The sequence below is a fragment of the Pseudopipra pipra genome, chromosome Z (genome assembly GCF_036250125.1).
Source record: "Pseudopipra pipra isolate bDixPip1 chromosome Z, bDixPip1.hap1, whole genome shotgun sequence".
In the NCBI taxonomy this organism is placed as follows: Eukaryota; Metazoa; Chordata; class Aves; order Passeriformes; family Pipridae; genus Pseudopipra; species Pseudopipra pipra.
The window spans coordinates 15,593,263-15,616,013 of NC_087581.1; the positions used below are offsets into that span (position 1 = coordinate 15,593,263).

General features: G+C 35.9%; 1 protein-coding gene across 2 annotated transcripts in view; it reads left to right on the top strand.

Annotated features, from left to right (window-relative positions):
- The window catches only part of DDX4 (DEAD-box helicase 4), a 68,105-nt gene extending 46,287 nt beyond the window's left edge, over window positions 1-21,818 (top strand). The window contains exons 21-33 of one of the 2 annotated variants that reach the window (XM_064641032.1): window positions 330-450; window positions 1,872-2,041; window positions 3,174-3,325; window positions 6,164-6,329; window positions 6,940-7,022; window positions 7,579-7,795; window positions 9,040-9,222; window positions 10,591-10,692; window positions 12,025-12,171; window positions 16,547-16,687; window positions 18,034-18,127; window positions 19,772-19,850; window positions 20,666-21,818. In XM_064641032.1, the coding sequence (XP_064497102.1) occupies window positions 330-450; window positions 1,872-2,041; window positions 3,174-3,325; window positions 6,164-6,329; window positions 6,940-7,022; window positions 7,579-7,795; window positions 9,040-9,222; window positions 10,591-10,692; window positions 12,025-12,171; window positions 16,547-16,687; window positions 18,034-18,127; window positions 19,772-19,850; window positions 20,666-21,229 (2,219 nt within the window). In that variant the 3' untranslated portion in view covers window positions 21,230-21,818. The remainder of the gene's footprint in view (window positions 1-329; window positions 451-1,871; window positions 2,042-3,173; window positions 3,326-6,163; window positions 6,330-6,939; window positions 7,023-7,578; window positions 7,796-9,039; window positions 9,223-10,590; window positions 10,693-12,024; window positions 12,172-16,546; window positions 16,688-18,033; window positions 18,128-19,771; window positions 19,851-20,665) is intronic. The other variant, XM_064641033.1, reaches the window with a different exon arrangement.
- Window positions 21,819-22,751: the final 933 nt, after the last annotated feature.

Sequence of the window (22,751 nt, forward strand, 5' to 3'; positions counted from 1 at the left end):
GGGTATGTGTGTACTTAGAGGTTCAGGACAGTGTATATAGTGATTTGATACAAGCCAGTTAATTGGTTACTGCCTTTAGGCCACCTAGTAAAGTATTTTCAAGAAGTAGCTGGAGAAAATCTCTCTGTCTCCCCAGGGAAAGACGGACTGGTTTTGATTTTGATCTTATGAAGAGTTTTGAGGGCAGTAAGGAATAATAAAATGAAGTGCTATGCAATACACTGAGTGAAGTTTACCATAATCTGCTTTTTGACCAACAAAATCAGCTGTACATTAAAATTACTTATTTGCACTGGGTTGTTTTTTTTCTTAAACCTTTGTCATTGCAGTTCCTCCAGACACTCCGGGAAATATTTCCTGCATTTATTACTTTGATGATAACCTTACCTGTACCTGGAATTCAGGAAGAAAGACAAGTTTTACAAGAAACTATACTCTTTACCGAAAACTGTAAGTATAGGAGGTGTTGGGAGCTGGGTTGCTGGAGTGTGAAAACCAGCCTGCTTTCCCTCTCATCCTGACTTCTGTTTAAAGACAACCTGGAAACATCATTGAATTCAGAAACATCATGGCATTAATGTAAATTAAATTGATTAATTCAGGGTTGGTAATTGTTGAAAAAAGTTACAACGACTTTTTTACTGTGCTGTATAAAGAAATTGAGCATGCCCAACCCAATATTCAGTAGAGAAATGTTTGTATCAGAAGTGATATGCACTTGTTCCCTTGAAGTAGTGTTACTAATTAGGTTGAAATTGTAGAGTAGGAAAACCTCTTTAGTTTTATCTCCATTGTAGGTTTGACATTTTAGGCTTCTACTTTTTCTATGTGGAACTTTCTTACTTCTTCTGGTGTTTATATAACTTATAACTTAGCTGAGTTAGTGAAATCAGAAGCTATTGAAAGTATGTTTCCTCTACACGCACAAATTCTTCATTAACCATACAGTGAATTGGACTGCAGAACTATTTCCAGTCAAATATAACCATTAATTTTGATCCAGATAACTCCCCAGCTGAGTTTAACATATGACTACAAAAGCATTGGTACAAGAGGTGGAGAGCCATGGGTGGAAACCAACAGCTCTGCATGATAGAGAAGGTTGGACTGCTGCTTTTTGCAGCAGCACAGGCTTACACTAGCTTAAAATGTTGATGAAATACCAGCCCCAAAAAGCATTTTGAGTTACAAAATTATCTGCTTGCTTACTGCATTGTATGGAACATTTAGCACAAGCCCCTTATCTGAGTTTTCATTAGTTGAAGAATTTCTCTGTGGGTCAGTAAAATGAAACATATTTTGTTAGTTTTGCATTCTACACTATTTATTATGAAAGTAAATGCTGTAAAGACAACATATTGTCAGTATGTTCTTTCTGTCAAATTTCTGTTGCCTTGGGATAGTTCGGCAGTGGTGGATTTTGGCTTTTTTCTGTATTTAAAAAATGAATAAAAGCTTGTTATTACATAGTTCCATGTGGCATGTGTTACTAGCTCAATCAACCTATCTGTATTTTTAAAGGAAGTCCTATATAGAGTTATATGATTTCACTTCTCTTTGAGATTTTAATAAAAAATAATCATAGCATGTGGATTTCCTATTAAGGCCTTTTTACTCTTTGCTCTGCTCCTGGAAAATGGTTTTACTAATTGCAGTTAAAACTAACTGAGTCTGTGCAGACTATTTATATGCATTTGCATAAGCAGTGCCATTAGGAAAGAGTATTCATTGCAAAAAAAAATCATCTAAAGATGTTCAATGGTAGAAAAGTTTTGCAACCTCAAAAATCTATAAATAATAACCCAGTAGTGAGTTTGAATTATTCTAAGAAAAATCTCTAACTCCTATAATTTTTCTCTTATGTTTTTTAGGGCGACTAATCCAAATACTATAGTCAGCTCCTGCCAGAGTAAAACAGAGTCATGTTCATTTCTATATCCAGATACTTCGTATAGTAGTGCTTTTTGTTTTCAGGTGAAAGCTGAAAATGTTTTGGGTGCAGCCTTATCGAAGTGTGTTCCTATAGCTATGGGAAAAATAGGTAATTAAAGAAGAGTTAAATAAAGATTTAATTGATGGTCTTTCTGTATAAAATTCTTCAAAGTGGTGTGTTACAGCAGTAATTTTCATAAGTTTCTTGATTTTACAGAGAGTTAATGAAAAATGACAGGGTGCTGTATTCATACTATGAAACACATAACTGCAGCAATATTTTTTTAAGATAATGTCTGATGTATCCATTATAAATTACTAAGTTTTAATTATTGACAAGTAAAGGCAATATACTAAAGCTTTTTGTTGAACTAAGCGGTACTTGGACTGTACTTTTTTATTTCTGAGTGGTACTAAATGTACTGCAACACCCAGCTGTAATTTCTCCAGGGCCGCCTATCATTTACTCTGCTATTCTACTTTCTGGTTAGGCATGTTAAAAACCACCTGTTCTGTGTGCAGTAATAATAATTGCACACAGGAGCAAAAATAAATATTTTGTCTACCTCTTCTCCCTCTGCCCTGTGCTCTGTTTTCCTCTGTTCACTTTGGTGTAGATAATCAATAATCCTTATTGCTGCAACACTCGTCAACTTTCCAGTCATATGCTCCTTTACTCCTATGTTCCAACCTGCTGTGGATCCTCATTACTCTTCACATTCTCTGTGCCAGCCATCTCTTTCCTCATTGCTAATCCATTCTTTCCCCACTTTGTCCTTCACACTTCTCTCCCCCTCAAATCCTTTTCAGCTGAATTCTTCCTTCCTCTGCAGTTCAGACTTGTCTTTTGCATCCCAGCCCTGCTTTATTTATTTTCCCTGCTTTTATCTCTGAGTAGTATTTTTCAGTGCTGATACAGATGAAAGAAATCTGCACATGTGTTTGAGAGCAGGTTTGTGAGCAAAATCATAGAAAAGCTTGGCTGGCTAGGGACACCTTCTGCTAGACCAGGTAGTTCAAAGTCCCATTTAATTAAATCAGTTATATGTGCAGTTTCTCTTAAAGACAACTTCCCAAACTTAGAGTTATGTCTGTGAAACAGACTGTCACATGAATACTCTGATAGGACATGTGTTACTGGGATACTGATTAAACTTCTTGGAACACACATAGCCAGAGAAATTCTAAACTTTTATAGAGGCATTTTCTCCTCTTAATGTTTTTTTTTTTCTGCATTCTAGAGAAATTTGACCCTCCTGAAATACTTTTAGTTAAAACAATCAGCAGTATAAAGCAGTTTCTTACAGTAACCTGGAAAATGCCTGAGAAGATTGTCCCTTCAAAAGATTTAACTTGCCAGGTTCGATACAGAAACTTGTATTCAAACTCTACAGTAAGTTACATCATTTTTCTTCTGAATGCTAGTCTCTTTGTGACTAATACTGACTAATGTTAATAAAAGTTTAAATAGGAAAAAGGCAACAATTAGTTTGAACTAATGTTTAAAAACTTGTTATTTTAATGAATGTAATAAGGTATTCATAGTTTTAAGAACATTGTTTTGTTATCTAGGATTAATTGTTCTCTTTCTTTTGCTCCTTTTCTGTTTTGTACATACCATACTTCTCAGTATATTTCTTTGAAAGGCTTAAGGGATGATCCTGGGCCAAGGGATTACACAGGCAGTCAATCAAAATATTTTATTTTCCCCTTGCATTCTGATGTGGAAAACATCACTTACTCCCAAACAAAATAGTTGAATCTGATTAAGAGGGACTAATGTTACATTAATTTTAAAGTGAACTAAAATATGAATTTTACAGGATAGAAAATAAGGGAAGTTATTTTTCTGAGTTTATCTTTCTGACAGTTAAATGGAAATGCAGATGCCAAATGATCTATTCCTATGCTCCTCAATATGGAAGGGATTCTGTTTGTAGTTTTACTGTTTCCTCTGTCAAATTCAAGAATGGTACAGGTTCCTTGGCTTACTTTTCTGAGTTCATAGGATTTAGCTGTCTGCTTTGATCTTACTGTTTCATACACTATATGTATATTTTGTGAGAGAAGAATTCATCAAGGTAGTCTTCAGAGCTTTCAAGAAGTTCCTAATACTGAAGATGTTTCTAATTAGCATTCTTTTCACATTTTCATGGCAAGCATTTCTACTGTAGATATGACATACTGATTTTTGGATTCGAGATATAATATTTGGGATGATTGGATGGGCAGAATAGCTCAAATCCATTTGGGATATTAGAAATGGAACTAATAGTTATTAAAAAGGCCTGTTCAAGATGTTTATCCCTTTGGAGTCAGGGCACTGGTGTCCTTGTGATGCTTGCTTGCTGTAGGGTCCTTCCCCAGTGTTGAAAACATTCACATTTTTGTAAAGTTACAGCTTTATTGTGTATTGTGTCTGTTTTTCAGCACCTGCATTAGAAATCACCTTTCTGCTTTTCCAGCATTGAATACAGTCTACATCCATTTGCTTCCTCACATCTTACCTGCATTTTCCCACAGATAATCTAGAGAAAAAACCAGTAACAATCCATGATCAGTAAAGACATAGAAGGTGCTTTTCTGTCAGCACATATGTGCAAAAAAAAAAAAATCCCAAACAAATGAACAAAAAGAATATTTGAGCCTTTTAAGCTGTCCAACCAAAAAACCAGTCTAAACAGTTTGGTGTGAACTGTTTTTACTGCGTGAAAACAGGTTACCTGTTTTTCCATCTGCATATACCGAGTTTCTACTAAGTTTCTGATTATGATGAAATATTGTTAACAGCCTTTTGTCAAGTAACTAAAAGCTAGTCTGTGGTGTCTCCAGTTCTATGTCAGGTTCTGCAGGAGGCTGATAATAGTTTTGAAGCCCTTTTTGCTGTAGGTTCAATAAAGAGTCTGTCACATAGAGTGCTTTGTAGGTCCCTGAATTCATTCTCATAGAAGCAGTTTGCTTTTTTTGACAATGAGTTTCTTGGGATCAGAATGGACTAAAAATTTCAGTTTCATTAGACAGCGCATTTCCCACTGTGGTGTTTATAGGAGTGGGTGTCTGCATTTTATATTGTTATAGTTTGATTCACTTTTTATTGGAAGGTTCAGGTGGTAGAAGACAAGAATTTCTTCACAGTTTTTTAGTCCTACTGAGAATCTATGTGACTTTACTACTTCAGTTCAGCTCCCAAGAAGGAATCTTCCTTATTCAAAAACTTGCCTTTGCTGACGTTAGAATTTAGCTAGCTTGAACATTTATTTTGGTGTCTTTCTGTTTCAGTAATCTGAAATTTAAGAGGGGAAGAGTCGTTAATCATTGAGTAATTTTTGCAATTTGGAAGATAATACATTAATGTTGGTATAGTTATTATATCAGTCCTTCTGTTCACAAACACTTATCTTTCTACAGTTCCTGTTGTTTTTTTCTGCTCCATGTTGTCAGTCCACTTGAGTTGGTGCATCAACTCCAGTTCCTGGTCTTCATATCTATTTTATTTGTTTTGGAAGAGTAATCTAGCTTCTGACTTCCATCAGTGAGAAGTGAGTGGAGCTCCTTTTAAGACAAAGAAATTACTCACCTTGTCATTACTTTTCCAAAAATATACTGCATCAGTGATTTCTCATGCTCTTGTCTTCCTTCACCACTTGAAGGCTCCATCTTCTTTTTCTTTTCCTCTTGTTATCAAACTTTTTTGTATTTCATTTGTCTTCTCATTTTAATCCTTTGCTGATAATCTTTAGAACAGCTCACAGCCACACTATTGTATGGCTAAGAGCTAGAAGACCTTGTAACTCAGAAAAGAAAAACAAGAAAGGAAAGAAGTACCTGGCTGGCTCACAAAATGCTTCCCCCAGCATGCTGTTGTGGGATATTGTTGTGATAATAGCTTTGCAATAACCAGCTGCTTCCCATCAGTGGGAACTGCATTCATCCAGCCCCTCCTGCGCCAGCACAACTGCTCTAGAATCATGTGTGAGCTGTACACAATTCAAGCCACAGGACAGCCAGTACAGATCTAGTTTTGGCTCAAGTTTTTCAAACTCTGAGGTTTTATCGGAAGAATGAAGAGGCTACACAGAAAAATGAAATACAGTCTTGAGTCTCAAAGGGGTGAGGTGGGAAACATTAAAATTGCGTCTTTTGTGTTATTTTTGTTTTATTTTTTTTTAATAAGTCAAATATCTGCACACAATTTTCTATCAAATAATTTTGTTCATGTACCTACTTTCAGAAATATGTCACCGTCCCACTGAATTCTGCAGAGAAAACAGGATCATGTAATCTCACAGGTCTGTGGGACTCCACAGAATATTCTGTTGCTGTTCGGTGTATCAGTAATGAATCAATATTTTGGAGTGAATGGAGTGGAGAGAAAAGTGGAAGCACGAAAGAGAAAGGTGGGCTGACTACCTGTAAAAGTTTTCTTTAGCTATACCTTGAGGCATTAGGATTTAATAAACTGTGTTTTCAGTCTATTGTCTATTGCTTTTAGAATTCTGTTGCTTAAACAGAACATGTGTATTTTGTTTAAAGATAGAAGAGGAAAACTAAAACACAAGAGCAAGTAGTGGAGGAGATTTGAAAAGTGATTCAAAGAATATAGGGCTAAGGAAGAAAATGGGTGAGCAGACAGTGAAGAGAGGGAAAATTAGGAGTGCAGATGGAGATTGAACATTGCAAAATAGGATAGTAGCAGAAATGTAATATAGTAAGTCTGTTCAATAAAATTAATCATAAGTAGAGACACTAAATTTCCAGTTATAAAACAAGACTACAAAATCTCCTCTAGGAAACTCTGATACTTAACTATAAAAGAAAGCAGAAGGAAACTTATGGAAAGAGAGAAGCTGTACTTACTAGGGGAAAAAAGGCACAGCATTACACAAGAGAGAACTTATTTTTATTAACTTTCTCTCAGTCTGTATGTTTGAAACCTTTTGTTTTACCATATTAGACTGTCTTTTTAATATAGCAAAGATATTCAAGTTATTTTTTGTCCTTATATAGCTCCTTCAGAAAAAGTGGATTTGTGGAGGGTAATTGAGTCTTCACACTCACCTGGAAGTAGATCTGTACATCTTATGTGGAAGGTATATACTGTTTTTTATACTCTTTATGTGAATTGATAATCATATTGGTATCCTGTAACTGATGTTGTGTTTAAGTATTTTAGTGTTGTAGGACATATAACTGCCAGGGGCGTTTGCTGTCATCAGAAAAAACCTCACTGAACTAAAGCAGAATTAAAAAGGCTTTTGTTTACTAAATGGTAGATGAATAGAGTTTTGTAATGTCTTTGGAAAGGAAGCATTAAATTGTGTTCAGATCACTGGAGAATCTGATTGAAAGTCTTTACAACTACTTTTAAATAATATGGCTTATCAAAGCTATGTTAAATTCACTTTAATCTTCTAGTAAAGTGTCCAAAGGCTTTTTGCGTTTCAAATCTCAGGACTTTTGAACCTTTCCTTCAAGGAAATTGTTATGGCTCTCTGTCCTGAAAATGGGACTGAAGAAAGTGCCTTGCTTTTCTAAATATGGTATAATCATTTTGTAATTTAATCTGGACTCTTCAATGCAACATATATTTTTGGTTATGCAAATAACACTGTGAAACACTTACTACTGCTTGTTTTTTTTTAATAGCCATTAAATAGCTTTCCACCTTCTGGGAGAATTCTAGGCTACAAAATACAGTATTTTCCAGAAAACAAGACTGCACTTAAAATGATAAACAACTCTACTGACAAGAAAATCACTTTACTTTTAAATGAAGAGGCACATATAGTATCTGTTACTGCCTATAACTCTGCTGGAAATTCTCCTGAAGCTATTTTGAGGATTCCATCCACAGATGAAAAAAGTAAGATTTCTCAATGCCATATTTTTCTCATTAACAAAAAAATTATCTTCATGACATCTGTTTAAGTTTTGCTATAGTGGAAGCAAAATTGTGTTAAGGACTTCTATCATACATCTTTATCTATATCCATACCTATATCTATATCTTGTTGTTGTGTTTTGCTGTCATGCGTCTGTTATAGATGATTATTGTTAGGGATTTTATTTTGAGATACAGTTGTTAAGATATGAATACTTTCTGATGTTTATTTCTATATTATTTCCATTGTATTATTTTCTGAGGGTTTTTTGGTTTGGTTTGTGGTTTTTTTCTAACCTTGTACCTCCCAAATAAATTTATAGAGTGCAACCCAATTCTGTCACATCCCTTTGCTAGATCATAAAATTGGTTACCGCAGGACAATATTGCAGAGCATTAAACAGCATCATTCAAAGATGCCTTAAATAGAAGTCTCTAAGATGTGTCAGTGGAAGCAGAGAGAGAAGCCTTTATTCTCGTTTCGTGTGCATTCCCGAAGTACCTCATCCCACCCACTGCCAGGGTCAGGAAGTTGGTCTGCTCTAGCACAACAGCTGAGCTCTTTGGCTCTTATGTTTAATTCTGATACCTCTGTGAGCCTTGTATTCCAACATCCTGCTGCCTACCATAATCTAGAAGAGAGTCTACATTTGAAACACTTGAATAATTTCTGTATCAGTTGTTCATGAAATAAGTGCAAGTGTCCCCCTGAAACTGCTCAATCAAATTCCATTTCTAATCAAAAAACTTGATGTGTAGATGTACTGTCATCTTGCCCTGGAGGTTTCTGACTACCTCTCTACTCACTTCTGTATCCCACCATAAATGTTTTTCTGATTTTTCCATGCTGTGACATGCTTTCCCCTCCCCACCCCTAGAGGCATCTGTTTTTTCCTCTGCTTCATCAGGTCTTTTTTGCCTCTGCTTTGCCAGGTGGTGTTTTCAGTCAGACTTTATTACGTCTGTTCTGCAGGCTGATGGTGCACTTTTGCTTCACTATCACTCGTGACCTTGCTGACTTATTTTACTGTTCTTCTGTTGCCTTTGTCGTCTCAATCAAAACTTGCTTATCTGCACAAACTACAAGATTGATAGTAAATTGGTTTGCAAAATTTTACAAACTGTAAAATTCAGATTCTAAAAGAGAGACTTGTCTTTGGATTCTGTATGTATTTTTGAAGTTTTTATGAAAATAGAATTGCTGATATTATCTGTTAAATTTTTAGCTGCTCAGATTACTGGAACAGCAAGGACCTTACCATCAAATGAAGAAGTGGTTGTGGAATGGGTAGTCTCTAAACCAGAAGCAACAGAATATGTAGTTGAGTGGTTTGAGGACTTGGAGATGGATCCTTTTAGTAGATCGTGGCAATATGTGTCGAATTCTACAAACTGGAAAGCTAACAAAAGTACGTTTATTTATCGGCTACAGCTGTAATAATGTACAGATATGTATGTATTTATAGGTAGACTGGAAAGAACAAACAAGGATGAACTCATCCAGCTTTCCTCAGACCATTTTAAACATAGCAGTGTTATTACATGCTTTATTGAAATCTCTACGAGTAATTTAATAGCAATTTTAACTCTTTCAAATTTTCATGCAACATGAAAGGCGGTGTTTGCTCCCATGTAAGATGTAAGGCTTCAGATTTTGTGTTTAAGCACTTCTGTGGCTTCATCTTATGCCAGTAGGGAGGCAGATGTACACTATTTTAGCAGAGAAATCTTCAACAAAAAAGATTAATTTAAATATGGGAAAAGATCATGATAGTTCATGTGTTTTAGAAGAGAGCAAGAAACCTGAAGGAGGATTTGAGTGAGAATTCTACTTTGAAATAAGCAAGTGGAGTGATTGATCAGTCTGGCATGTTAGATGTTATATAAACACATTTGTATTATGATCTAAGGCATTTTTAAGAATTTTCAGTGACCTTATGAAGCACTGACAAACTGAGAAGGATCTTAGTCTTTTTCCTAGAGGCTGACATTTTAAAACCAGATAATCTCTGTAGCTGCTAATGTTTTGGCTATGCCTATGTAGTTTCAATGAAAAACCAAAAAGCGTACAGAGCTCAAGAGATGTGTGCAAAAGGCAAAGTTGTGAATGTTGATGTCAATGTGAATATCCCATGTCCTTTACCATTAGTTAATATAATGCATGTAATTTTCCTTATACATGTGGATTTGGGCAGTGACCACTGCTCTGGAGAGCCTGTTACAGTTCTCAACCACCCTCAGGGGGAAAAACCTTCTCCTGATATCCCTGACACAACTTCATGCTGTTCCCTCAGGTTCTAAGCATTAAGAGGTGGGGTTCCACTGTACCTTTTAAACTATTTGATGCATGAGAAACTGTCTTTTGCAGAGCCGTAAACATAAAGATATGTGAAATTAAAAGTATTACTGTAAGTGCAATTTTCTACTGGTTATTTGAAAATAAATAAACTTCCTCCAAAACCATAAACTCTTTCGAGATGAGTAAGTGGGTTCATATGGAGAAGTCATATAAGGCTGAAGTCTAATGACCCATTCAAAGTATTTCTAGTGAAAAATGAGTCAGAAACCACGTGCTCTTATGAATACTACTAGCAAAAAAGTGTGTTAAGGGAAGTAATGAGCATTCAAGATAATAAATACATGTTGTGCTTGCTAAAGAGTTGAAGGAAATAATCTGTAACACTATATTTAGAACTTGTTTGGGATTTAGTCTATTTTCATTGTATTAATCTCACACAGAGAACTGTATGTAAATATTTCTTTTTTCCCCTTTACAGAAAACTTTAAACCATTTGTATGCTATAACATCTCGGTGTATCCTCTTTATGGAAATAAAGTAGGAGCTCCCTATACCGCACAAACTTATGTTCAACAAAAAAGTATGTATTTTAAACTAATAATGTTGTGAAAGATATGTTGTAGTCTGTCTGTCAGGATGTATTGTCTTTGATCAATTTAGTACTATCGTTATTTGAAAGAGAGATGGAGAAAGTGGAAAAATCCCAAGGTTTCAGGCCTCTTGATTTCTGTTTTGTTCAGCGACAAAATTGTTCAGTAAGAAAACATGCATCTTGTGATACTGGGATATTGCTGCTTCAATCCACTAATTTTTTGTAAAGTTTACATACTTTACACAAAGCACTTGGAAAGTGTATAGCTACAAGCATGAAAGGATTTTTTTAAACTAGTTATCTCTTCAATGTTACAGTTCATTAAGATATATGCTTGATTTTAGTGCTTGACTGCATTTGTAAGTCCTAATATATGATGAAATTCTACTAACAGAATAAAATGAATGGTTTGAAAAGCTTGCTTTTTGTTAAATTTTATAATGTAACAAAATATTTGCAGTCCTGCACATAAAAAATAGTAAGAAGCCGTGACATTTGTAGTTAGATAGAAACCGTGGATGAAATAGTGTTGAGGAGAGGGAAGAGGAGGAATGTTTCTTTATTTGTAGAAGTTTAATGTGAATTTAGTGATTTATACACACAGCTGTAAGAATGTAGTTTACTGGTAATTTTAAGATTTCATGTGAAAATGTTGATTTGTGTGTGTGCATATATAGGACAATGCTCTACTAAACAGCATTAATTACTGGGAAGAGGCAGTAGAATATTTTATGTTTGAGTAATACTAGCACAATTAGAGCTGTGTGTCGAATGCTTTCCTGTTTATAGGTAGCTATGACAGCACTCAAGGTTGTCAGAGAATGGGAAGCAAGTTATTTGTTTTAAAGCTGAAATGCAGGGAACTCTTCCTGAGAAGTTATGAGCAATGCATGTGAGGTGGTATTGTGTAAGTAGGAAGGCTTTGTCTAATGTAATGTGCAAGACTGGGTGTGCTGAAGACACCAGTTAAATCTCAGCTCAGCCTGAGATGTCCTGCACACACAGTGACCTTGCATCTGAGTTCCCCCATGAGTATGTAGCGTTGCTTTACCTCTTGATCTGTCTCTGATCCTGTGAGGAAAGGCAGTAGCACTTAGAACTATGCTAACAACAGAATAAATGAGGGGAAGTTTTATCAGAAGAAATCCCATATAAAGAAAGTGAGAAAAGTTAAGGACTACGTCAGAGCACTGAGATTACATATTTTCTTGTGCATTTGTTGCTCCTAATTTTACTGGTATGTGTGAGGTAACACAGATGGATCACATTGTGGAATATTGACTTTTAGTACTTTTTCTATTTTCTGACGCTTCTGTGTAGAACCATCAGAAGGACCTGTGGCTGAGACAGGCATTCCAGGAAAAAATGAAGTTACAATACAATGGAATGAGATTTCAAAGGATAAAAGAAATGGATTTATCACTAACTATACAATATTTTATAAACCTGAAGATGGAAGAGAATTGAGTAAGTATACACTAAACAGTGATGTTTTCAACAGAATTATGACAATGTGCTATCTGCAGATAGTTATTGTCACAGTTACTAGCAAGCTTTGTTATTGTGTTTCATATTGTATATAATATGTAAATATGTCTGAAAATACTGGTTCTAAAATGTGGTTTATGTACAGATTAAAAAAATGTTTAGTTTCAATGGAAATGATGTGGTATTCTCGTGAATAGTCCCTACTTTAGTACTTTAATGCAATACGTGTCCTTTTTCTCAGTTTCTTTTTTCTGAACTTATTTTGTACAGCACTGCTTACTCTCAGTTTACTAGTAGTGTTGTACTACCCATGGTAATACAGTCTTGACTGTTGACTACATTGTCCTTCTGCTTCTCAGATGTAAATCTGAGGGGTCTAGGTGATAAACTTAGTCAGTGTGTGGCAGCACTATTATTCCTCTTCCCTTTCCAGACCAGGATGAAAACTGACATATGAGGAACATTTTGCAGATTGTTTGCCATTAACAGTTAAAAAAAAAAAAAAAAGAAATTTGCCAGATTATGCCAAAGTAATGAGTATTACTTGTCAGATACTTGCTGTTTTACCATTTTACATATGTACTAGTGTTCCTCCTTTTTTGTCTGTCTTCCATCATGACACACCTTTGAACTCAATCGAAAAATTAATGACAGGAGTAGAGGAGCTAAAATATATTGGAGAGTCATAGGTCTTTTGCAAGTTCATGGATCATAAGGGTTCAGTGGGTTTATAAATTCCATTCACATCTTTGGAAGGACATGCCTTCAGCTTCTGGAACCCTTCAGCTTCTGGAACACTATGGTGGAAATTTTCTGTTAAAAATGTTTTTACAGTCAATTTTATATTAAAAGCAAATTAGGAAATAATAGTTGAGAAGCTAAATTAAGCTGCCAAGGAATAGGTTCTCTGGGCATAGTTTTTAGATTTTCTGTGCTTGGTATTGCTTTTCTGGTCTGGAGGCTGATAGCATAACTTTGAGCATATTCCTAATCTCTACCTCAGGAACAGTATCCATACGATCTGACAGGGTAATGCTATCTGTTCAGAGCTTCTTTAGTTTAAATCTCAGCAGATTTTATGAAAAGGGTTTTGGTAGCCTAAATTTCTCTTCCTATACAATTTATGAAGAATGCTGTTGGAACATTCAGTGCTTCAGAAATGTTTTTTTCCCTGCTATTTTGTGAGACATCACTGTTAACAGGCACCTAACACAATCTCTTTTGAAAAGTTCTCAAACTTTCAAATCTTGTGATGTCTTCTGTTTCTTCTGGATATCCAGTTTACAACCAGGGCATGAGTATTCTTGGTAATTTTTAAATTGAAAGAGAAGGCTAATTATTTCTTTCAGATTCAGTCCTCTACATGCTATTTTTCCTGCCACGTTGGTTTCTGAGTAATTTAATGCTGACTGCTTTGTGCGGGGTCATCCTTGTGACATGCAGCCTCATGTTACAGAGCAATACATGTCCATATTATTTCTGATGTAAAGCAGGCTGTGTCCATTTTAGGGGTTCAGATTATTTTCTTTAGAAAATTAGTTCTAAATATGAACTCAGGGGAGTTAAATTTAAATGACAGAAACATACCGTTCTGAAACATACTGTACTGATGTTTTTTGAGGCTTCTCTGATGTCACATCTTCTTGATGAGAATAGAACATGGGGTGTGTGCCAATGTAACTTCACTGGTGGCCTTTAACTCTAGAACTTCACTTTTCCCTCCTTGATTTAAGAGAAACTCAGTTTAACTCTGGACGTATTGCAGCATAACTGTTTCCTGAGTATTACTTGACTGCACTGAATAATGACATGAGATGACTTAGACTTTATGCACCAGAAAATGTTTTAGCGACTGTAATTTCATAGTAGGAAGATGCTTTCGGTACTGTTAGTAGACATAGGATGGTAGAATATATGCCCTGCTTAAAAAAAATTTAAAGGTGAAGCACATCATATACTAATTTCAGTATTGGACAAGGTATTGGAAACATTGAGTTCTATTCATAAAAGCATTTTGAAACTTGGTGTCTAAGTTTTATTTGGCTCCCCGCCAAGTCCCCAGACCTAGCACAAAACCCTCTGGCAAAGAGGAAAGAAAAAAAAACTGTGAAAAAGTCCAGACTAGCCGAACTATATTAAAATAAATGTATTTATGTATATTACAGTTAAATACAGTTGAAATACTATATACAATTCCAAAAGGGAAAGGGACAAAAAGGACAAAACCAAAATAGATATACACAATCAAAAACTCAGGATCTAGCAAAATAAAGAATTAGCAAAAGAATATCTTACTATTTTCCTTGGGATAGCACAATCGCCCAAATGCCGCCGCGCTACCAGACCCCAGATCAGCAGAAACAACAGGCCCTCTAGGCCTGGCCAGGCCTCAGCTCCCCCACAGAAGCAAGACTAGCTGCGGGGAATCTGGTGTCTCCAAACCTTGCCAGAAGGAAAGAGAGGAAGAGGCTTCTCTCTCCATCTATTTATATGTTTGGGTTACATAAAGGAATAGGATGGAATACTTCCTTCCTTCCTGGCGACCAGGAAGGAAGGCCTAATACTTAAAACCATTACACTTGTGTCGTGGTTTGGACCTTGTTTTCCCCCAGAGGCCAAGAGAAGTGGTAGACCCCAAGGGGTGGAAACCCTTGGAAGTTTTGAAGTTCTGTCCAATGGGCGCTCCTGCAGAAATGTAAACATATCACAACCAGACCGGAAGAGAAGAGTTGTAGTTTTTGGGTTGTAGAAGTGGTGGCCATGTTGTGAGCCACGAGGAAGGGGCTCTGTGCCCCTTGGGCCCTCTGGCCCCCTCCCAGCCCTGGCTGGGGGCTGCAGGGACCTGGAACAGCATAAAGCTGGGCTAGGTGCCTGTAGTTATGCTGGGAGATGTTCTCTCCATGGGCGCAGTACAGCAGCCGGGACTGACCGGAGAAGGTGGCAGAGAGCCAGAAGATAAGACCTGAACTGAAGGAGCAGCAGAAACAACATGCAGCACTGCAGAGAAGACTCCTGGAAGACAGAGCCGGGAGAAAGAGAGCCAGCAGCTGAGAGACAGAGTTTGGGGTAAGACTGTACCAGCCCCTCAAACTCCTTTGAGACCTCCGAGAAAGGAGGAGTAGATGGACTCCTATTTAGGAGAAGAGTTTTAGACATGCAGCACCAGAGAGAGAGGAGCTGAGAAGCTCAGAGCATCCCGGAGCTGGACCGGGACGGCCAGACGGAATGCAGGGGGAGTTGACCTTGGTTCTCCCCCCCTTTGCACTGCTGCCATGGTGGCAGCCTGAGAGACAGGGCACAAAGGCCCTGCAAGCAAGGAGCTGAGTCTCCTGCAAGAGATACCAGACCTTCACGAAGACCCCCCTGTGTCTTCGTGATATGACGTGGTGATACGACCTTGTCTGGGGTTACGAAGCCCACGGAAGACCCCTCGGTTGTGAGGCGATGGGGCCGGGGGAGTTTGATACCTCCCTCGTTGAGTGCTGGCAGAAAGCCAGCTATCAGCTGCTGCATGTGGAGAAGAGAGAACCTGCTGCATTAGAAGATCCTGCTGCTTAAGGACTGGAAGGGATCTGTCCTTCTTTCCCTCCTGGACTTTTATTTGGAGGGGAGAAGAGATCTGGTCCATTGTAAATACTATATGTCATGGTAGAGATAGTTGTGATCGTGTGTATAAGGTATTGTAGTATTTATTTGTACAGTCATTGTAATATATTCCCTTTCCCCCACTTTGAGTCTGGTGTGTTTTGTCTGGAAAAACCCATCTCACATTAGGTTGAGATGTGGGAGGGGGGATGGAGCTAGGGAATTGGATTTGGGGACTATCTCAAACCATGACAACTTGGAAAAAAATTCCTGTTGATTTTGGCTTTCCTTTGCCATAACTGGGGTGATATCCCAGTGCTGATAGATTGCATCTTTTTGGATGATCAGTGCCTAACTGCATGTACTAGAAATATAGGTAAACTTCACAAGCTACAGAAACTGTTTTAAGTTCCTAATTTCTGAGCCAACTAGTTTAAGGAAATAAAGTTCTCAAAACACGTTTTCAGTGATAAAATAAAATACAGGAGATCATAATTCACCTGTCTTTAATATTAGAAAAAATATTTGTATTTAATTTTGAAAAATAAATACATAATGGTTTGTGTATTTACTTTAAATTTTAAGTAAATAAACATTTTTTAGTAATTTAAGTTTTCTCCATAAAAGGATTAATAGGATCACTTTGTATTTCAAATTGTCTTTAAAATACTTTATGATCTGTTATTGTAAATGTTGCTAAATAATTGTACAGTTCCCTGATATAACACTATTTTTGTGTGTTTATTGACATAAATCGTCTCCTAAAAAGATGAAACAGTGAACTCTAATGCTCGACAGTACAGACTGAAGTCCTTACAGGCTAATACACAGTATACTGTCTATGTCATGGCAAGCAATGAAGCTGGTGGAACCACCGGAGAGCCAAAGACCTTCAAAACTTTGAAACTGGGTAAGTAATATTCCAGATTAGTTACTACTATTTTAAAAATGGGTTTGGGAGTAAGGAATACAGAATTTGGGACGTTGTTTAGGCATTTGTCAACTTTTTATTTTAAAGACTGTTGAACAAAACAAGGAAGAATTGCCAGCAGTAGCTGAATTTAACACAATTTCACTGACCATCTCACAGACTAAAAGCTCAAGATTAGAAGTCAAACCCAGTTGTCAGTAATGCTGTGGAGTGCTATGGATGTTTGTGGAAGCAGCAGTTTGTTTGCTGTTAATTATGGGATGGAATGCTTAAGAGTTTATTAAAAAGTAGACTTTTCCATCTGAGGTATTAGGTTTAGAATAATCAGGCATTGTATTTTATCTTTTCTGGTATATAAGCTTAACTGATAAATGAGTGCACAGGTTATGGCCAGTATGTGTGGGGAAATACCGTTTCCTATTTCTTGCTATTTGTTCTAGCCAGATATTACCAAGGAGATTGGTATGATGGCAGAAGTTCAGACATTTCCCCATTTCAGCTTCTGGAACAATGTTTTCAGTACATTCCTAAAATGTCATAGTCGTGGCCAAACTGAAATTTAAAAAAGTGCATGAGCTATTCCTAAACTTGTCATGGGACTCAAAGCTAATTCATTTTTTGCCTGTAAATTATTCTGCTGATTGCTAGTCAAATACAAGGTATGTTAGACTGTGCTGAGGTCAGGTCTCTTGCTGTCAGTACCTGCCTCTAGTACTTGGAAGCTATCTCAGAAATCTGTGCAGTGTTTCAGTCAGAGTAACTGTATTTTTTGTGATTTAAAATCTATCTCCTGCACTTAACTTGCTATTTATTTTGTTGTAACTGATAGAAGTGGCACTATGTGTCAGTGTGAGGTGACTGTAAAAGAACAGGTGCCCAAAGCAGTGGTAGAGTCTTCATCTTAGGTTGCTTTCAAAAGTTGGCTTTGTATGGCCCTAGGCAGTTTGATTCTAATTTTAAAGTTGGATGAGGTGACCTACAGATGTCCTCTCCCATCTAAATTACTGTCCAATTCTATTAAATAAAGGAAATTTTAAAATACAATATGTGTGTTCCTGAGAAATCCTGAGAAGTCTCATTGTGACCTGGTTTTCTGGCTGAGTAACTATGGCTTGTTGGATTCAAAATACTCATCTTTTGACACATCATACAATGCACACCATACAGTAGTCTGAGTAATTTTGGCTCTTTAGAGCTCTTTGGCTCTTTAGAAATGTGCTAATTAGGTGACTTGGATGTTGAAAATTAGCTATCTTCAAGGAATACATGAAGAAATGACAGATTGTTGTTTTGTTTTTTCTGTTTGTGTGTTTTTTCCTCTAAAGATAAAGAAGATGTTATTTTAATTGCTGTACTTGTTGGAATAAGCGTGTTCTGCCTGTTAGGCCTTTGGGTAACATGCATTTTGAAAAAACATGTGTAAGTACATTTTCTACTGTCTAAAACCAAATTCAGCCTGTTAATTTTACCTTGGAAAAGGCAAATTTTTATATAACATGCATAAGTACATTTGCTACTGTCTAAAACCAAATTCAACCTGTTAATTTTACCTTGGAAAAGGCAAATTTTTATATATCTTATAAATGCTTTTGTTGGGCTCAAAACCAATGTCAAATTAAGAAAATAAGCAATTAGAGTAGCAAATAAATAAGCATATAGGTTATACTTTAACTGCAGTTTATGTGCTCTAGTCCAAAAACAAGTACTAATTTTAGAAAGTTCAGTAAATTAGAACAAAATAAATAGGAGAAACAGATTTATGTGTCACCCATATAATTCTGTGGAAAATGCTATATGCCATTTGCAGTTCTGTTGTCAGTCAGTTGAAGGGAGCATACCTAAAGTCAGTTACTGAAAAATTAATAATGCCAAGAATAAAGTTTCCTAGGCATGTAGGAAATATATCTGCTAGTACGGCACTAGAACATATTTCATATAATTGCTTATCTTAGCTATAATAATATTGCTTTTGTTACTTCGTGATGCTTCCCTTGAGCCGTAAAAAAGTCATGCTTTGTGTGAAAGCATTTGGATGCTTGATCCATGAATATGGATCTGTATCCGTATGTGATTCATAATCTGCTGTCACAGGTGTCCCCTGCCAGATTTGAAATTGCTTTCTCAGAGCATGGGGATGTAATAACATCACAACGATGAATCTGAGGGGTTTTTTTAGCTTATAAAATATGTTTTTCTTTCACATGAAAGTGACTGGGTTGTTTGGCTGAGGCTTAATGAGAAGGTTAAAAATCTTAACTGTTTTGGGGTGTTCTAAACTATTAGAACTAATATGGTTGTCTAGCAAAGCATCAGGTGATAAGTATGGCTGAATAAATAAGTGTAATTTCCAGCTCTTTTACATCTTCTTCTGTGTTGTGGATTCTGTATTTTTGCAATAATAAGAAACTATATTTTGGTTCTGGACAATATTCGAGATGCAGTTGAGTGTTTATATTCTTGTGCAATCAAAATACAATGTGAAAAGTCAAGCTTTGGACTGTTTTTCATTCCCTTACATATATACCCAGTATCAATGAGTGATTCAATGAGTGAGCATCATTTATCAGCTGCTAACATTGGAACCCAGCTTAGCTCTAGTGTGGTGTAGTGCTTGGGATACTTTCCTTGGGCCAAGTTTACCTGAAGTGGCTTTTCACTGAAGAAACACCCTGAAACATGGTCACAACAAATTTTGCATACAGCCTTATTTTGACATGCTATTATTTCATATATTATAATATAGTATATTATAAGAAATATAAAAAATATATACATAAGTATATACATAGAAAATATATAATGTAATTAAAAATTACTTTTGTGAGTTATTAATTTTTCTGCAATGTCTCTGTAACCCAAAAGGTCTTGTTGAGATCTTTTGTAATAAAAGTCAGTGTATGGGAAAGCAATTTCATTGAAAAAAGGCTGTGTTAATATAGAAAAGACCTCCTTTGTGAAAATTTGGTATTTTAGCAATATGTGGACTTTCTGGAGGTTTGTTAATTTTATTTTTAATAATCTATTTCTGTTATAATTTGACTAAAATTACTGTCTCAATGATAGGTTTAAGAAGGTTTGCTGGCCTGATATACCAAATCCTGCAGAGAGCATTGCAGTGGAATGGCCTCTTGCTGCATCTATGGTAATAATTGCAATCTTATGTATTAAAGAAGGGATCAAATGGAGAGAAAAGAAGTCCTTCTCTGACAGTAATTTTATAACTTTAAAAAAAAGTATATAGAGTTTCATTCTTCTTTTTAAGTGCTACAAAATACTCTTCATAACAGAGAACATGCATCTTCATAAAGTATGTTCTTTTAATTCTCATATGATAACGAGAAATAATGTTTTGAAGTTCCTGAGTGGTTGGCAGACATGGTTGATTTAATATAGTCAATTCAATTTACACAGGTTTTTGCATCAGGTTCCCACATTTGGATAAGTCCTCCGTTCTCCATAAAAATGTATTGCCACATGTAGTAAGATTTGGCATATTATTGTACTAATATTTCTGTCTTTTTATTTGTTGAATATTTATGCCTTATTAAAGTTTTGATGTGTATTTGAATGAAGTGGAGTTGATCAGTTTTACATAGAAAGTGTAATCTGTGGAGAATGAGATTTAAAGTTTTTTCCCCATAAAGTGACTGGTTAGAGTAGAAAAGATGGACACAGTCCAAACCTGATTCTGAGCTTTCATGGAAACTTCTTGTTTCATTAAGCACAGAAGACCTCCTATGAAACTGTTTAACAAATGAACAGAATAACATTGTCATTTTTAGTACTCATTCACATATAACTGCATTCCTGCTGAAATGCACATGAACTCTTTATTCGTGCCCTTCTAAAATTATGAGTCAAATAGAGCTCAAATGGCAATAATTTATCTTTTAAAAAACAAACTAATATGTTATCTATCTGTATATAACTCTCCAATTTATCTCTTGGTACTGACAGAATAATTCACTTTTGAAGAAGTTGGCATCTGAGGCTAAAACTATAGACTTTGAAGACATAAGTGTTTTGGAACATTGTTTTCCTGAAGAAAACCATGTTTCTGAATGTACTGATATTAATGCAGAAGACATGATCAATGGAGATAAAAAGATACTGCATAAACAAGAAAATGATGTTGCTAAATGTTTTTTGCCATCCATGCCTTATGTGATCACTGATCAATTTACCAGAAGCCAAATGAAGTCAACTTTGATACTAGTGAAGGAAATCCAACCCATGGAAATACCGGTAAATGATTTGTGTGGATCCCAACAGAATTCAATCAAAAATGAAGAAAATGATGATGAAGTTTTAAAGGTGGAAGATTTCAATGAAAAAACACTGTTCAATCCATACCTTAAAAATTCTGTTAAAACAAGGGAATTTCTTATTTCTGAGAGCTCGCCAGAGCACAATATGGATGAATGCAAAAGCCAGTCAAGTGTCTTACCTCCTTTTCAACAAAATGTTGCAGGACAACCCTACATAACACTGGACATGTTCGAGCCGGCCACTGCTCAGTAGCGTGGGAAGATTCTCCGTTGTAAAATCCCCCTGTGAAAAAACTCTTGGCACTGCTGCTCATGTGCATTCCTATGTTTTAACCTGTCTGGTCTCAGTTAATTTGGATGGAAACACCCTCTTCCTTCAAACAGCTGTGAAGTTATTCTTTGCACCATGTTTATACATGTCAGGGTTCACTTTTGGTTGTTTTTTTTTGTTTGTTTGTTTGTTTGGTTTGGTGGTTTTTTTTGTTTTGTTTTGTTTTTTTGGTTTGGTTTGTTTTTTGTTTTATTTTGTTTTGTTTTGGTTTTGGGTGTTTTAGAGGGGGTTGTTTTTTTGTGGGTTTTTACCAGACATGCCAGTACTGAGGCAAAAGAAATAACTTTTGTTATTTCTTCTTAGTTCTCCCATAATCAGCCTGCTAAAACAAACTTGTATTTGCTGCAAGAGGATCCAGTAATGCAAACAGCTCATTGATTTCCCCCCCGGGTGGCCAGTTCCCAAGGCTCAGCTCTCCTGGGGAAACATGGACTGACTTGAATAGAGCCAGAATCTGACGAATCCTTACTTCAGTTACATGAAATAAAACTACCGTCCTGTTCTTACTTTCCTTGATTGTTTTATATATGGTTTTATGTATAGTGTTCCTTTTGTATCACAAATACCTTGTAGATTTCAGTAGTTGTTGTTCTGTATCTTGACTCTTGAATCAGTGGTTTGGCTTATATTTTCTATGTCTTTAATGAGAGTATATTTGTATGTTATCTGCATTTTAGAAAAGATACGGTTATGCTGTCTATGTAGCTCCTTTTCTTTCTCTCATGTTTTTAGTCATCCTCTGCATTTTGTGCTGCTTTTGTCTCTTCTAATTGTTTCCTGATTTTAAAAACTATTTACTGAAGGATAACTTCTTATCTTTTTATTCCTTTACCTCTGATTTCTTGCAGTTTAAATCTGTTTCTCTGATATTTTCAACTAAAAAAAACCCAAACAACTAAGGATGGCATCTTGTGTTGGAATAAGCACTAAGTTAGGAAGTTATTTTTCTGAGAGTTATGAAAAAAACACTAAGTCTACAAAATATCGCCATATATCCTCTGGTAGATGATTTAGGATTAGATATTTCTACATGAAGGCTATTACTTTTGTAATTTGTTTTATGATTTTGATAAATTGTAAAACTACTTGTGATTTCCATTTTTTAAAGCGACAATTAAGCAGGAAACAATCACACTATTTTTTTTTTTGGCAGGAAAGAGGCCATTACTGTAAAATTCTTACTGAAATATTTACTCTGTTAAATAACAGGTTGAAAAGGATGGAGAGTCTAAGTAAATTGGTCTTCATTATGACACGTGACATATGGTCATTTTAATACTTCAAAGTATTTTTACAGTGTTTAAAGGCTTGTTGTCATCAGTCTTGTTTGCACATAACTACAGACTTTGTTTGGGATAAAAAAAAAGATACAGGAGTTATGGGGATAGAAAAACAAGAAACAGATGTGAATAGAAATAGAAAGCCTTTCCTTTCTGTGCAGGAA